We start from the raw sequence: 15086 nt of genomic DNA on the forward strand, positions 1-15086 counted from the left end.
TTTTATAAGTTTACCAAACTTAAGTTGCAGGTGCTGTTTTAACTCAATAAGGGCACCAGACAAAGACTGATAAACTTACAGTAGGAATTCTCACTGGCTTTATGTGTTCCTAATAAGGATATATGGGAGCCAGCTCACCAAACAAGACAGGAAGTAGGTTTCACAGTCAGTGCTTCACTTCTGCAGATGCACACAGGAAGTGACCACACAGAGACACTAAGGATAGAAGGGGGTGAATGAGCTGATCAGGGAATTAGCTTTTCAGAGTGGCATTATCCTGCTCTAGACAGACACTAAACACACACTACACACACACACACACAGGACAACCATCCCTTTAAGAGTTCCTTTGGATGACGTCCATATAAGGAGATGTTGGAGCGAGTCACATGGGGGGGGAAGAATGCACTGCTCATGTCATGTGACCAGTCTGAGGAAATGAATGAATCTCCCTTTTTAAGGCTGTGTGTGCCCTGTGTGGATGTTGTGTCCTTCACCAGTACCCACAGAATTATATGTAGAAAGGGAGGTATCACCCAATTTTGTACTCACAAACTCCTCACTGACAGACATTTCTCAACGTTTCCTGACACTCAATTCATTACTAGGTGGCGTGCGTGACTCATGCACGTATTACAACATGCACGGATATGTACACACTCCCTGCATTGCTCACTCACACAGTCAGAGAAGTTCACAGGCCTGGCTCTTGGCTCTAAGACCGTATATGGAAGAAGCTAGCAGGTAGCTTTTGTGCACTTTTCACTCATCCCTATCTCTAGCGCTCTCTCTCTCTCCCTTCACTCTCTTCCTTTATTCGCCACATTTCCTCTCTCTCTCTGAATCAATCACTCCCTTATTCCTTTTCCCAGGACAGGGACAATTATAGGAGTGCAATACAGTGTAAATATTATCCCATTGCACTCTGTAACAGTCTTTCCCAGTCATTTATGGCATCACATTCCAGCTAAGGTTCATACACAGCACCGAGAGGAGGTCTGGCTTGTGTTTGCTCGAGTGAGACAGAGAGAGGAAGAAGGTATGTGAAATACACTTTAAAATGTAATATTAGAAGATACTAATTTAAAGAGAGAAATTCCCCTAAAAACTCCAGTCTAGTGAACACATCACACCAATTCTGGGGTCTTTGCACTGGACTTTAGCGTGTCATAGAATAAAGGTAAATGTACTACTACTTTACATTGTTTTAGGCCAAAATACATCTCTCACCGTCTTTACCCATATGAGCACTCTCTGCCTCTCATATAATCTGTTGTGAAGCTGTTAACAAATTTCCAGTCCAAACTAAACATCGAGAAATAACATTTAGTTACTATGCACCATCTTCACCCAAGAGGGAGAAAACTTTTTTTTTGGGTTCCTAATAAATTCTTATTAGTCTTATTAGATTTTGACACAGGGTCCCTCAGACACAATATTAGGTACAGTAATAGTACGGGATACACCTTAGTTGATAGTGTACTTGTACTGTGCAAATTCTTAAAAGAAATTTATGATTAATCACATTACATACTTGTGCTTTTGGGGCCACAGAGCAGTTACCTACTTTGGACAGCTGGTAATCCAGTCATGCCTGGAACAAACCAGAAGGTATTTTGAAAGGATAAGTAATTAATCCCATATCTTTTTCATTTATTTTATGACTTACTTTGTGTTTTAATGGTTGATGTGCTTTCTGTAAAATGCATTATGTAAAGCAATTCAACTTCCTGTTGTATGTAATGTGCTACAAATAAACTTCCCTTGCTAAATGATGACATAATGGAAAGCTCAGTATGTTTAAATGCATAAGGACTTACATGTATTAACTGTCAAAAGCAAAAACACAGAATACATTTATTCTTGCCCTGAGTAAGATTTGTTTATTAAAGCATTATATAAGATTCGGTGCCACAGACATTTAGATTGCTTCTTTGTTTTTCTTACTTTACAGTATATCCTACATCTTATCTGAGTGAGCATATAAGAAACAGATTGGAGATTCAAACTGGATGACGTAGCAATAACCTAACAAAAAATATACACTTATATACACATTTACACATATTGTTTTAAAGTTTTTAGCAACAAAACAAGAACATGTGAGCTCTACAATGAACAAATGAGCTGCAAATACCAGTGTCAACATTGGATTTGATTCTTCTTTATGTGTGTCAAGCAGTCCAGCTCTTCCCCAGGTCTACCAGCTCCATGCCTTCACAGTAGGACCGTGGCCTCGACACCCTCACCTGGTTTCACAGGGAAACAACACATAATAAAAACCAGATATACCTATCTCTCTCTCTCTGTCTCTCTCGTTTTCTGTCTCTCACACACAATCACACAGTCAAACACTCACTGCGGGTGTCCTGTGGGAAGCCAGTTGCTGCAGAAGTGGGAAGGGAGTCCACTGAATGGGTTCCACAGGCCAGCTACAGACAGAAAGGTCACTGGCCTTACCTGAGTCCAACACACCATCCCCCATGCTCATCTCGCTTCCCCTCCAACCATACTGAGAGCTACAGGGAATACAGAGAGCCTAGGGATTATTTACACAGACATTGTCTCTATGTGCTTATGTGTTTGTGTGAATAAGTGCCAATACTTACATAGTTTTTGTCAAGAAAAACTTAGGGGAACTATAAGTAATAAAAAGGAAAGGGCCAGGAATGTTTTATTTTATTCATGGATATTGGGTTTTAATGATTCATTCACATCGTTTGAAATACACATTTATTTTATATATATACACACACATATATACATACATATATACACACACACACACACACACACACACACACAGAATCTCACAAAAGTGAGTACACCCCTCACATTTTAGTAAATATTTCATTATATCTTTTAATGGGACAACACTGAAGAAATTACACTTTGCTACAATGTAAAGTATTAAGTGTACAGCTTGTATAAGAGTGTAAATGTGCTGTCCCCTCAGAATAACTCAACACACAGCCATTAATGTCTAAACCGCTGGCAACAAAAGTAAGTACACCCCTATGTTAAATTCCCATAGAGGCAGGCAGAGTTTTATTTTTAAAGGCCAGTTATTTCATGGATCCAGGATACTATGCATCCTGATAAAGTTCCCTTGGCCTTTGGAATTAAAATAGCCCCACATCATCACATACCCTTCACCATACCTAGAGATTGGCATGGGGTACTTTCCATAAAATCATCTCTCAATGCAAATCAAACCAGCTATTAGGCTAACCGACATAAAACCATGCCAATCTCTAGGTATGGTGAAGGGTATGTGATGATGTGGGGCTATTTTAATTCCAAAGGCCAAGGGAACTTTTCAGGATGCATAGTATCCTGGATCCATGAAATAACTGGCCTTTAAAAATAAAAATCTGCCTGCCTCTATGGGAATTTAACATAGGGGTGTACTCACTTTTGTTGCCAGCGGTTTAGACATTAATGGCTGTGTGTTGAGTTATTCTGAGGGGACAGCACATTTACACTCTTATACAAGCTGTATATGAAGGTAAATATGGTGCAAAAAGGGAGAGCTTGTAGAATACAATGTGAGAACTTGCACAACAAAAAATCTGAACTTGTATGTTAAAATTTGCACTTGTAAAAATAACATTTGCACTTGTAAAAAATATTCACACACATGTGATCTGAATTTGAAGTCATACAAAGAAAAAAAAACATGAGAGCTTGTAAAAAAAATCTGAACTTGTAAGTTGAAATTTGCACTTGTAGAAAATGTTCACACACCTGTATTCTGAATGTGAAGTTACAGAAAAAATATTCACAAGTGTGTAGATTGATATTTACATGAACACAATGACAGCTGCAAACTTATAATGCAACATTTACTCGTATACTTTTTTTTTTACTCTGGTTCATTTTCCATCACAACCACAACTCAGTGATTACAACCTCTGGAATCTGTCACTGCAACTTCACATATGTGCTCTCTCGCATCACAAAGTGGCCAATCTGCGCACCTCGACTTTCACAACACTCTTGACGATACATTTGGTGCAAAACTAATTTGTACCTGTGGACTTAGGCTGTGGAGCTCTGAGCTAACAGAACGGGAAAAGCCTTCTTATATACAGTCTATGGGAAAATCAGGGTTTCTATCGCCAGATGAGGGACAACTCTGTCTGGCTTATTTATGTAGCATGGAAACTTGGTGGAATAGCATGCTAGCGTTAGCTAACTAGCAGCCAGCCCGCTTCTAAATAAATACCTTTTAATTATCTAAAGACTTTTTAACAGTCAAACTAAAACACTGGCGGTGAGCTCCACGGCCTGCAGCCGCAGACGGACCGTCATCAGTGGGTAACAGGTGCCAAGTTTCGCATCCCTGCCGAGAATTGCATCCACTAGGGAAAATAATGATTTTATAAGGCAAAGTACTGTTTAAAAACTAGGCAATAGTAAATCTCTTTGTCATGTTCATCAATAATGATTAGGATTTTAGAAGGTTTAGAGACATCAATGTTTTATCAGACTCTGTAGTAGCATTTCCTTGCTACCTAGATGCAATTTTCGGCAGCAATGAATTCTGCAGAAATTATTGTTTCTGCCCAAGCGGGTGCAATTCTTAGCAGGGATGCACAACATCAGCAAAGCAAGCTCTGGTCATGGCCGGGGGATGGGCCGCTGCTACCGGATGTGGGGCTCTCCGTGTCCCGCTGGAGCTCCGACTGCAGGTCGAGGTCGGCAGCGAAGCTTTCTGGCAAAAGCAGTGTTGCTACGCTGGTCGATCCCCACTGATGACGGTCCGTCTGCGGCTGCAGGCCCTGGAGCTCACCGCCAGTGTTTTAGTTTGACTGTTAAAAAGTCTTTAGATAATTAAAAGGTATTTATTTAGAAGCGGGCTGGCTGCTAGTTAGTTAGCTAACGCTAGCATGCTATTCCACCAAGTTTCCATGCTACATAAATAAGCCAGACAGAGTTGTCCCTCATCTGGCGATAGAAACCCTGATTTTCCCATAGACTGTATATAAGAAGGCTTTTCCCGTTCTGTTAGCTCAGAGCTCCACAGCCACAAATAAGTTTTGCACCAAATGTATCGTCAAGAGTGTTGTGAAAGTCGAGGTGCGCAGATTGGCCACTTTGTGATGCGAGAGAGCACATATGTGAAGTTGCAGTGACAGATTCCAGAGGTTGTAATCACTGAGTTGTGGTTGTGATGGAAAATGAACCAGAGTAAAAAAAAAAGTATACGAGTAAATGTTGCATTATAAGTTTGCAGCTGTCATTGTGTTCATGTAAATATCAATCTACACATTTGTGAATATTTTTTCTGTAACTTCACATTCAGAATACAGGTGTGTGAACATTTTCTACAAGTGCAAATTTCAACTTACAAGTTCAGATTTTTTTTACAAGCTCTCATGTTTTTTTTCTTTGTATGACTTCAAATTCAGATCACATGTGTGTGAATATTTTTTACAAGTGCAAATGTTATTTTTACAAGTGCAAATGTTATTTTTACAAGTGCAAATTTTAACAAAAATTTTAGCAAATTTTGCAATTTTTTTTGTTGTGCAAGTTCTCACATTGTATTCTACAAGCTCTCCCTTTTTGCACCATATTTACCTTCATAGCTGTACACTTAATACTTTACATTGTAGCAACGTGTAATTTCTTCAGTGTTGTCCCATTAAAAGATATAATGAAATATTTACTAAAATGTGAGGGGTGTACTCACTTTTGTGAGATACTGTATGTTATATCTTATGCATACTCTTGTATGTTTTTCATATTTTAGACAGACAGATTGATGACAGACAGACGTTCGCTCCCTGATCAATAACATTCTGATACCGTTAAGCATATGAACCATTCATGTGTAATATTGGACTTGTGGTGTGTGTCTGTGTGTGTGTGTTGTGTGTACCTGTGGGGGTAGATTGTATTGATGCGTGTTCCGTGGCTTGCGCAGGTGGAGGCCAGTGACAGCGTGTCGTCGTGGTAACAGCAGGGGCGGTCGAGCGCCCGCAGGTGCAGTAACTCATCGGAGCGTGTAAAGGCGGGATTATCTAGTGAGTCTGCTGATCCTGCCCACGAACGCAACCAGAACCGTCCTGACAGCTCATCAAAATGGTTGAACCTGCGATAGCTGCACACACAACAAATCATAATGTTTGGATTAATATTAACAGGGTACAATATGTATTGTATCTGGTCCAATTTGATATGGGTTTGAGTCAGAATAAATATTTTTCAAACAAATATTTTTTTTCTCCGTTTTATGGCAGTTTTGAAAGTCTCGCTGAAAAAAAAAAATGCAAAAAGCAAACAATGGGGGGGAAAGGTAAAAATGACTTAAGTACAGTAAACTGTGCTCTCCTGTTGGGTGGTCCTGCTGGAGAAAGTAAAACTCTGATCTAAGAGCCCAACTTTCTCTGGACAGAACGTCTCTCCCTACTGTTAATGAGACACTCTGGATTTATGGCTTAACTTCCGACTCCTGTCTGTCTGTCTGTCCGTATCCATACCCAATATTAGAAGTTAATCTCAGCAATAGGATGAAACTATAGCGGATAAAACTCTTCCCTCCCATTCTGTGACTATTAGGTTCAGACGACAACTGTTTTAACATAAAAATGTTGGCCAGCGCAGCTTTAAGAGGCTGAATCCCAATGTTCACACTTCAACACATTTGTTGAAGGCAGTCTATATTTACCTATATAACTACTATTCATCATGTCCACACAAGGCCCTCAAGGAGACATCCAGACACTCTGCTTGGGGTACAGATTTCTCCAGACTTTGCTTGGAAGATTACCCATAGTTCATAGCAATATGGATGTGACAAGAAATTAAAGATGATGATGGTAATAAAAAAGCAGTCCAATCCTGTAAACTACACATCATTTATAAGCCATAATATTGTTATTTGGTGTATGTGAGGTTTATCTTGCATACATTGCAAATGTCAGTAGGCCTATGTGGGTAACAGACATTTTGATTCATCAACATGAAAGTGAGGTCTAAAGTTCTGTCTAATAACACATTTCATCCCCTTGAGGCCCAGCACCCTAACAGACTTAACGTGATGACAGTGAACGTGTCATTGTCTGCAAGTCCAGACCGTGGACATTTGGATTCAGTCAGACCGTCTCAACATTTTCCAAGTCTACAGTGCAGCATTCATCTTCAGTTTGTGGTTTGGCAGCCAGACTGTGACACCTAGTGGACATTACTTTAATTACAATTACTGTTTGTGTAGTTACGCCCATCTCAGTGTTGAGTTTTCCCTTCCCGGATCACAACACATGATCTCCCCAAAAGCGTCCATTGTGTTATTTCTGTGTATGTCACATTAATCGGAGTCATTTGGAGTCATGTTAAGTCAACTGTATTTTTATGTTTACCAAAGCTGTGTGTGTTAACGTGTGTTTCCTCTGTTATTTTAAGGTCCACCCAGAAGCCCACAGGACTGTTCAACACCCACTGTTATAGAAACACAGTTGCCCATTTCATTTATTTTCAACATATTTCTTTTTAACTAGATCATTGTCGAAACATGTAATTATTTATACAACATGTCACATACAGGGTATCTGTGTGATATCTGTGAATTGTGTGTATTAATCTTTGTATTGCAGGTTGTATGTTGTGAGCTGTAATTGTATGTGTACATCAGTGAGTCAGTGCATACCTGCTCCGAGTCTGATCTACTTTGGCCTGGATCAGAATGGCTCGGTAACGTCGTACTGCCACAAAGGCCAAAACGCCAATCACTGTCACCATGATGAGTAAGATGGCAAGACATGCGCCCACGAGCCGCACTCGAGTCATCCTCATGTCACACCTCTGACCCATGTACCAGAAGTCCTCTCCAACAAGGCAGCTGAGACACAAACAAAAAGATGCTTTAATGCACAAAATGTCCTTGAATGGACAGAGTGATACACAATTTGTGTATGTAAGGCTGGGCGATATGGAGAACAACAGATATCACGATATTCTTGACCAAATACAATGATATTGCGACGATATTGTAGGGTTGACAATTGCTGCTTTTGCAAAATATTTTTTACAATGACATTTTAGATAAATAATCATCAATAATGTGGTAAAACAGTTTCAAGTGAAATTAGAGAAAAAATTTTCAAAAATAATTCTAGCTATATACTGACTATTTACATGCATGCACAAAAATAGTGTGATGTTAAAACAAATCTGCAATTATTCAAAGGATATTACCTCAAAATGTTTCACAATAGATTTTCTGAGAAAATTGAGTTAGTGTGTGCTTGTAATTATCAATTTAGACAATCGATATATGATTTCATCACAATATGATTCTGTTGAAAGACGATAAATTATCATATTGAATTATTTGCCAGTCCTAAGTGTGTGTATTAGTGCCTCTGTGCTCTTACCGGCAAACTGGACGTTGGCCCGGGTGGTGAGTACAGATGCCATGGTGGTGGCAGTAGTCAAAGTGGCAGACAGAAGAACAGCTGTAGTTTGAAGGGCCAGGCTGGAACACACACTTGTAGCCTGCTGGACACTGCAGTAACCAGTCACACACATCACCCTGCAGACCTGGAGGGAAGATGTGTTGAAGGATGTGGCTGGTGTTATTCTACAGTTTTATTACTGTCAAGAAATGCCATAAAACAACAACAAAAACATCGTGTTAGTCAGTCTCAGTACTTCCCTACCCTGTCTCTGGCACTCCCAAGCTCATTCCAGTACATACTGAAGAGGTAAATCTTTAAAAAATGGGTCACAAATATATTTGTCTCATTTATTTTTTTTTAAAAAGGAGGAGGAGAAGAAAAGCAATGTCTAAAATCAGCTGGAACCGTAGTTTTTAGCAAATGTTACTCAAAACAGGAGTAAATAGTGTTTTTTTTTTGTTGGGAACTATTTTCCGCTGTGGATTAATACACATTTGGTGCAGTGCTGAGTATTCACGGTAGCAGGATGGTATGTTTGGAATTGACTTAAACTAAACTGCAGTGGCCATGTTCATCATAATGACAGTACATACCAGCCAGTGCAACAGTGTGACTTATTTATGGTTTAAAAAAAAAAATAGTTTCTGGATAACAATGGCACTCTATGGCACAAAGGAATAAGATATATCAGGCATTGGCTACACAGACAATGCTTGTTAGTAGGATACTTTTTTTCCCCCAAGGTGTTGGTTGACTGTACCAAATATAGAATATTACCAGCATTATCCTTTAAATGTCCTCGTCAATGTTAAAACAATAGCTGAAATACCTTGCAGATGGCGGGGCATGTGTGCCAGAAAATTAACAAATAAAAAAATAAATATATATGTTTTGGAAGTCTATATAGCGTAATTTAGTGACTGTTTACATGCAGAGTTGGTTGACTTTTGTTTATACTGTATTATTTGATACAGTGCAAACAAATATCCTTATTGCCCCAAATGATCTACGATCAGAATACACTAACCTAATTTGTCAACCCACAAACATGCAGCCACAGCACAACAACCGAAAGTAAAAGGAGTACAGTAAGATGATTACATCCCACAGTAACACGTTTAATATCTGAGTAAACCAGACGCATTAATGAGATTTCTCATAACTGGATTATGAGCTTAATTAAGTCAATCTAACTGAGTTATAATGTTTACATGGGTCTGTCTGTAACCAGGTTAATTGAGTAAGCAGGAAGAATGGAGTTCCCTCCCAGGTAAATGTAGCCACTGTGGCTGACTGCTAAACTGGCTGTTAAAGTATTTTTTGTAAGACAGAAAGGAGAGATGACAGGAAACCAGGGGAGAGAGGAAGAGAACGACATGCAACAAAAGGTCCTCGGCCGGACTCGCCTTAAACCACTAGGCCACAAGGGCGGCCCAAAAGTTAGGAATCTTTGGTCAGCTGTCTATAGGTGGCCATCTCAAACTAGCCTTACCTCCCAGTGTGATGTTGGTGATCTTGGATGATCTGAAGCTCCTCCCGTCACAAACCGCCTGAGCTAGTCCTGTTCGTTCCATCAGTGATGTGGGTCCAGTCATGCTGAGCCACTGCAGAGCCCCACTGGTTTTAAACTCCACCAGACTCTGCACTGCATTGCCACTAAGACAACAGCACATTCAACTTATGCAACATAACCCCAGTCTGTGCCTGTCATGTATTACCATTATATTTGAGTCACAGAGCTTGGCATCCGATTTTCTGAAAAATTAATACCTGGCCATCTTTGAAAAACTTAGGTTATTCAACAACAATTCTTTGCTGTTCTGAAGGTATATTCAAATGGCAGATAGTTAGCAAATACTGTAGCTGATGGACACACTGCAGCATTCAGCTAAAGAGCCAAATATGTCCCTCCTCTGGAGTTAAGAGGAGACCACAAGAGAGCTAAAAGGACACTGAACATTTTATTTACATTTGTCAATTGGAAAAACACGACTTTAAATGAATAGATAGGTCTGCTGGATGCATACAACTTTATAGTGTGTTACATTGTCAATGTTGTTTAAAATTTGTAACTTGAATGTAATGGTAATATATGAGAGACACAAACTTGAGCTGACTGGAGCTTACTGTAGCCACAGAACATACAGTATGTACTCTGTAAGACCTCACCTGCTCCAGACTCCCAGCAGTCTGCTGAACCCCGGAGCTTTCTGTAGGTACGGCTCCACCTGAAAGAAACAGGGAGTTAGAACTTTGTAGCAGTTACTAAATCAAATTCTAAAGCTATTGTACAATACCATTACTTATATGTGCTTTTTTGCATGCCAGTATGTATGTGTGTACATAATCTCTTACCCAGGCAGTGGTGTCTTCCTCCAAACCTGAAGTAAAAGATGACCTGGATTCTCCAACAATGATCTGCAGCAGCAGCTCAATGGACTCCACTGGACAGAACAAATAGACAGACAGAACAAATATTTCCATTACAACAGGCCTGGACACCCCAACCTATGATTTAATTACACACAAATATGTATAATACCTCTGATGGCTGTAGGTTGGTTTGGCACAATGTAGAACTTTGGTGTCTGACTAGTTGTGGAGCTCCAAGTGGAGGTTAAAACAGAAGGTGTGAGTGCCAAATGGTTCTCTTGGCTGGGGTGTGGGGTTGTCCAGGATGGAGATCCAGCTGTGAGAGTTTGTGTGGTTGTGCTGCTGGGAAACCATTGCCAAGACTTATCCTCTTTAACTACTTCTACCTCTCTATCTCCATTATCTGATTTTGCAGTTATGATTGAGAGCAGAGAAGTATATGTAGTAGTAATATAGTTGTGGGTCTGTTTATGCATAACTGGGACATCAGTAGAAGATGGTAAAGGCATGTGGTTCTGTGTATGATGTGTGTGTGAAGATGTAGATTTGATTGTTGAAGTTTGTGAGGGTTTAGGTGTGGTTTTATGGCTGTTCAGGGGTGTGTGTGCAGCGGATTCAGTGGTAGTGGAGAGCAAAGGCGGGGGTGTGTGCGTTAAATGTGAACTACCAGGAAAAGTAGTGTGTGTTTGAAGCGTGTATGAAGGTGTGTATGAGTGTACGGATGAACTGGTTGAAAAAAGAGGAACAGGAGTCGATGAATCTGTAGACGAGCTGTCATGTAAGAGTGTGTAAGTGGGATGCAGTGTGTATGTTTCAGTGTCAGTAGTGGCTCCTGTGGGGGCGGAGTTCTGGACTACATCTCCCAGTGTCAGAGCTGCTCTTGGTGTAGAAGAAGAAGAACCGGGGAAACTCGAAGTCCGGTCATCAACTTTGGTAATGTCAGGCGAGTAGGAGATAGTGTTAGTAGTCATGTATGCATTAACAAAATTGCTGTGTGTACTTTGTGTTGCTGTTTGTGTCTCTTTGTTGCTTGTCTGTGTGAATGGGAAGGCCGTGTCAGGAAGTGGCGAGCGTGTGAGGCTCTCTGTGCTTCGTGGAGAGTTTGTTTGACTCTGCGTGGAAGAAGTGAAAGTGTGAAGCATCTCTGTGTTTTCAAATTTATCAGAAGACTCGAGCGCAGCAGTTTGACTGTTAACATCTGATGCGGCTGATAGAGATGAGTCAGTTCGACTAATGTTCGGATGAAATGAAGCAGCCTCGACAGCATCAAAAGTTGTGTCATGCCCTGTGATGTGGGTGCCGGACGAATGAGTCCAGCTGGAGCTGTGTGAGGATGACGATGATGACGCAGTGGGTTCAGTATCAGTGTGCGCGCTGCTTGAGTCATCCTGCTGAAGTTCGGTGGGTGATTTTAAAGGATCAGAGGTGATGGCGGAGGTCAGATTAGAGTTAAGTCTGGCGGTGCTTCGCTGGCTCCTCCAGGAATGGGGTCGTTTTTCTCCAGGTGCCCCACTAACAGCTCCACCATGTGGGATTAGGATGGTAGCACTCTCCCAGGTTGTCCTGGAAGGTAGCAAATGGGGAGAAGAGGTGAGAGGTGGGGCGCTGGAGCTGGACACGATGTGGTGTGCTTGTACGGTTATAGATGGTTTAGATGTCTGAGTGTCTGTATATTTGTGTATATCTGTGCCACGCAAGGCGTTGGAGCTACTGTCTGTTGCATGTGTCAGTGCCATCTGGGTTTGAGGGAGCTCGTTGCTTGATTGTTTTTCTGTGTATGCTGTGTCTGATGTGTGAAACAGCGTATCTGTACTGAGTGTTTGCAGAAAATAGGGGTGTGTTCTCTGTCTGGCAGACATTTTGCCATCAGTGAGGTGAGCAGCTCCAGATGTATCCGCTCCATTGTTTGGTTCTTCCTCAGGAAGAGGGAGAGTTTCCCTATCGGCTCTCCCAGCCACAGTGAGTCCCTGCAGGGGTGAGGTGGGGGGCAGCAGCCTCTGTCCCTGAGAGGAGGGACTAGACGCAGACTGAGGCCCAGAACTCCACTCCAGACCTTCGTAGAGGCGACCTCTGCCCCCTTGTGTTCCTCTCACCACCTCTTGACCAACAGGAGCTGCGCTTGTAAAGCTGGTTCCTGTCTGAGACCAACGCAAGAGGTCTTGGTCTGTATGTGGGCTGGTGTGGTCCTCTGAGGAATTCCTCCCATCTTCCTGGACTGGATAACCAGGAACAAACACAAAAACAGAGAGGGAGAGGGTGAGGAGAGACAGAGTGGAAATCACAACAACATAACATGTGATAAGAACTTTCCGACGGACAGATTTACAGCTCACAGGACAGTTTGAACAATACATTTCCACAGAATGTTTCCACAGTTACACATCGTACAACTGAGGTAACCATACTTTTCTTCTACTGTAACCAAAAAATGCTTTTCATGTATTCATTGAGACAACAAAATGTAAAAAAACCCCAAAAAAACCAAAAGGCAGCTCAAAAACAAATCCAAATGTTATTACAACAATTAGATTAAACTCTCGTGATCAGGGTGAAGGAAAGTGGGCCATCCTGACTCAATAAATTAAACTAGATAATTGAGTTATGGTTTCTCACCATCATAGAACAGCTGAATTTCATTTGAGGAGCGTCCTGGTCCTGTCCAATTCAAGGTGGCTTTGTTCCCATCACAGCCGGAGAGCAGAGCCGTCCCCCCACTCTCCAGGACCTGATCTTCCTCGTTCAAAACACAGCGCACTGATACGCTCAAACCACTTTCCAACCATACTGACTTTAAAAGTACTGTCTGACCCAAAGGAATACCTATCGTCCAAGTGCAAGTTGAAACACTTAGGGTTTTGTCAGACTGGTGGTTCAATGGGTTGAGTCTGTTGTTTGTGTCAGTAGAAAGTCTAGGTAAAGTGAGATTGATGCGACCAGCAGGCTTTTGGTCCAGGCTGACATTTCCACCACAGTGGTTGTGCGACAAGGCCAATGTTTTATCTGAGGAAAGAAATAAAGATGCTGGTAAACTCTGGCATATATCTCCTAACCTCTGTGTGACGTTGCAGTGAAAGCTAGTTCATTATGGATAGAAGAAGAAGAAGAAGAAGAAGAAGACATGCCTTTATTTATCCCATGAGGGGAAATTACATTTTCACTCTGTTAGTACAGTTGCACACAGGCCTGAAATACACACACACATGCTCAGACCTATACATGCCATCGACCCTTATGGAGAGATGTCAGAGTATAAATTGTGGGCAGTTTAACCAAAGGGCTATTCATTCTCAGATAATCTCTTTTTTTTTTTTTTTAAAGGAAAAAGTAAAAGCAAAAATAAGAGAAAATTTGTGAAAACAAAACTTAATTTTGCAGTAACAGATCACAGATATTTTCCTTTTTTTTCTTATCCATATATTCATCTATTGGCCCCTTAGATTTGGGTCTGGGCTTGAAGCATTCAGGTTAACACAAAACCCAGCTCTATTATACAGAAACCTACCAACCTATTTCATATTGACAACAGAGAATGCACTATTGTGACTGAATTTAAACTAATCAGTTTTAGTAATACAAAATGTGTGTCCAGCTGCTACAAAGCCCTATGATAACAAAAGGATATAGTATAATAGTGTAAACAATAGGATATATAACAGTTCGCAGGCACTAGCAGATTTCCTTACCTGTTGTGATAATAAAAAGCAACAGGCAGACGTGGAGCTGCATTTCCAATCCTGAGACATTTCAGTGTCGGAGAGCCTATTAATCCCAAATCCATACAGATTGTTCAGATTTACAATTATCTGTGCGTTATGAGGAGTAGGCTACGACCAAACAGCGCAAAGCGAAAAATGATCTCCAGTTTTCCTGCGTAGGCTACAGTCCCAACAAAACGGAGAGGCGTCAGGTCAGAAACTTTCCTTCTCCATCATTTCCTTCTAACGGAAACCGCAGTGCTGTCAGGGGCTCAGCGCCGCACAGTCACCTAAATTAGATGCACGTGTGTCAGACGGTATGTCCTGTAATGTGGGATGGACAGAGGGGCAGTAGGGAGAGAGGTTTTTTACACCGCCTCCAGGCTGTTCCGTTTGGCCGTTTGAATCAATTGGCATTTCCAAAGATGAGAGGAAGGAATCCAGTGGTCGCGGCAGGGGCTGGTTTTTACACACATGCTTAAACTCAACACAGGAAACCTTTACCACAGGAGGCATGAAGACATAACAGGGCGGGGCAGTTCATTAGCGCTTTTACATTTACACCCCACTGTGTGTCAGACCTCCTACTTTTATACAGTCTGTAGCCTATGTG

General features: G+C 41.2%; 1 protein-coding gene across 1 annotated transcript; it reads right to left on the reverse strand.

The window, feature by feature from the left end:
• Positions 1-1796: 1796 nt before the first annotated feature.
• Positions 1797-14999, reverse strand: si:ch211-14k19.8 (mucin-5AC). The gene is made up of 11 exons (XM_031289289.2): positions 14462-14999; positions 13392-13778; positions 10948-12993; positions 10761-10849; positions 10575-10633; positions 9898-10061; positions 8382-8547; positions 7655-7846; positions 5888-6109; positions 2360-2519; positions 1797-2249 (listed from the first exon to the last, which is right to left on the reverse strand). Exons 1-11 carry the CDS (start codon positions 14502-14504, stop codon positions 2175-2177), a joined length of 3603 nt encoding a protein of 1200 aa, XP_031145149.2. The 5' UTR covers positions 14505-14999; the 3' UTR covers positions 1797-2174.
• Between the last annotated feature and the right edge of the window lie 87 nt (positions 15000-15086).

The sequence above is a fragment of the Sander lucioperca genome, chromosome 4 (assembly GCF_008315115.2).
Source record: "Sander lucioperca isolate FBNREF2018 chromosome 4, SLUC_FBN_1.2, whole genome shotgun sequence".
NCBI lineage: Eukaryota > Metazoa > Chordata > Actinopteri > Perciformes > Percidae > Sander > Sander lucioperca.

Bases quoted from the DNA above. Each gene is read 5' to 3' on its own strand.
- si:ch211-14k19.8 (XM_031289289.2), bottom strand. From the start codon at position 14,504: ATGCAGCTCCACGTCTGCCTGTTGCTTTTTATTATCACAACAG. The intron at 10,634-10,760 runs GTAAGAGATTAT...TGTTTCTTTCAG, and splicing joins AGGAAGACACCACTGCCTGG to GTGGAGCCGTACCTACAGAA. The intron at 2,250-2,359 runs GTGAGTGTTTGA...CTGTGAAACCAG, and splicing joins CTTCCCACAGGACACCCGCA to GTGAGGGTGTCGAGGCCACG.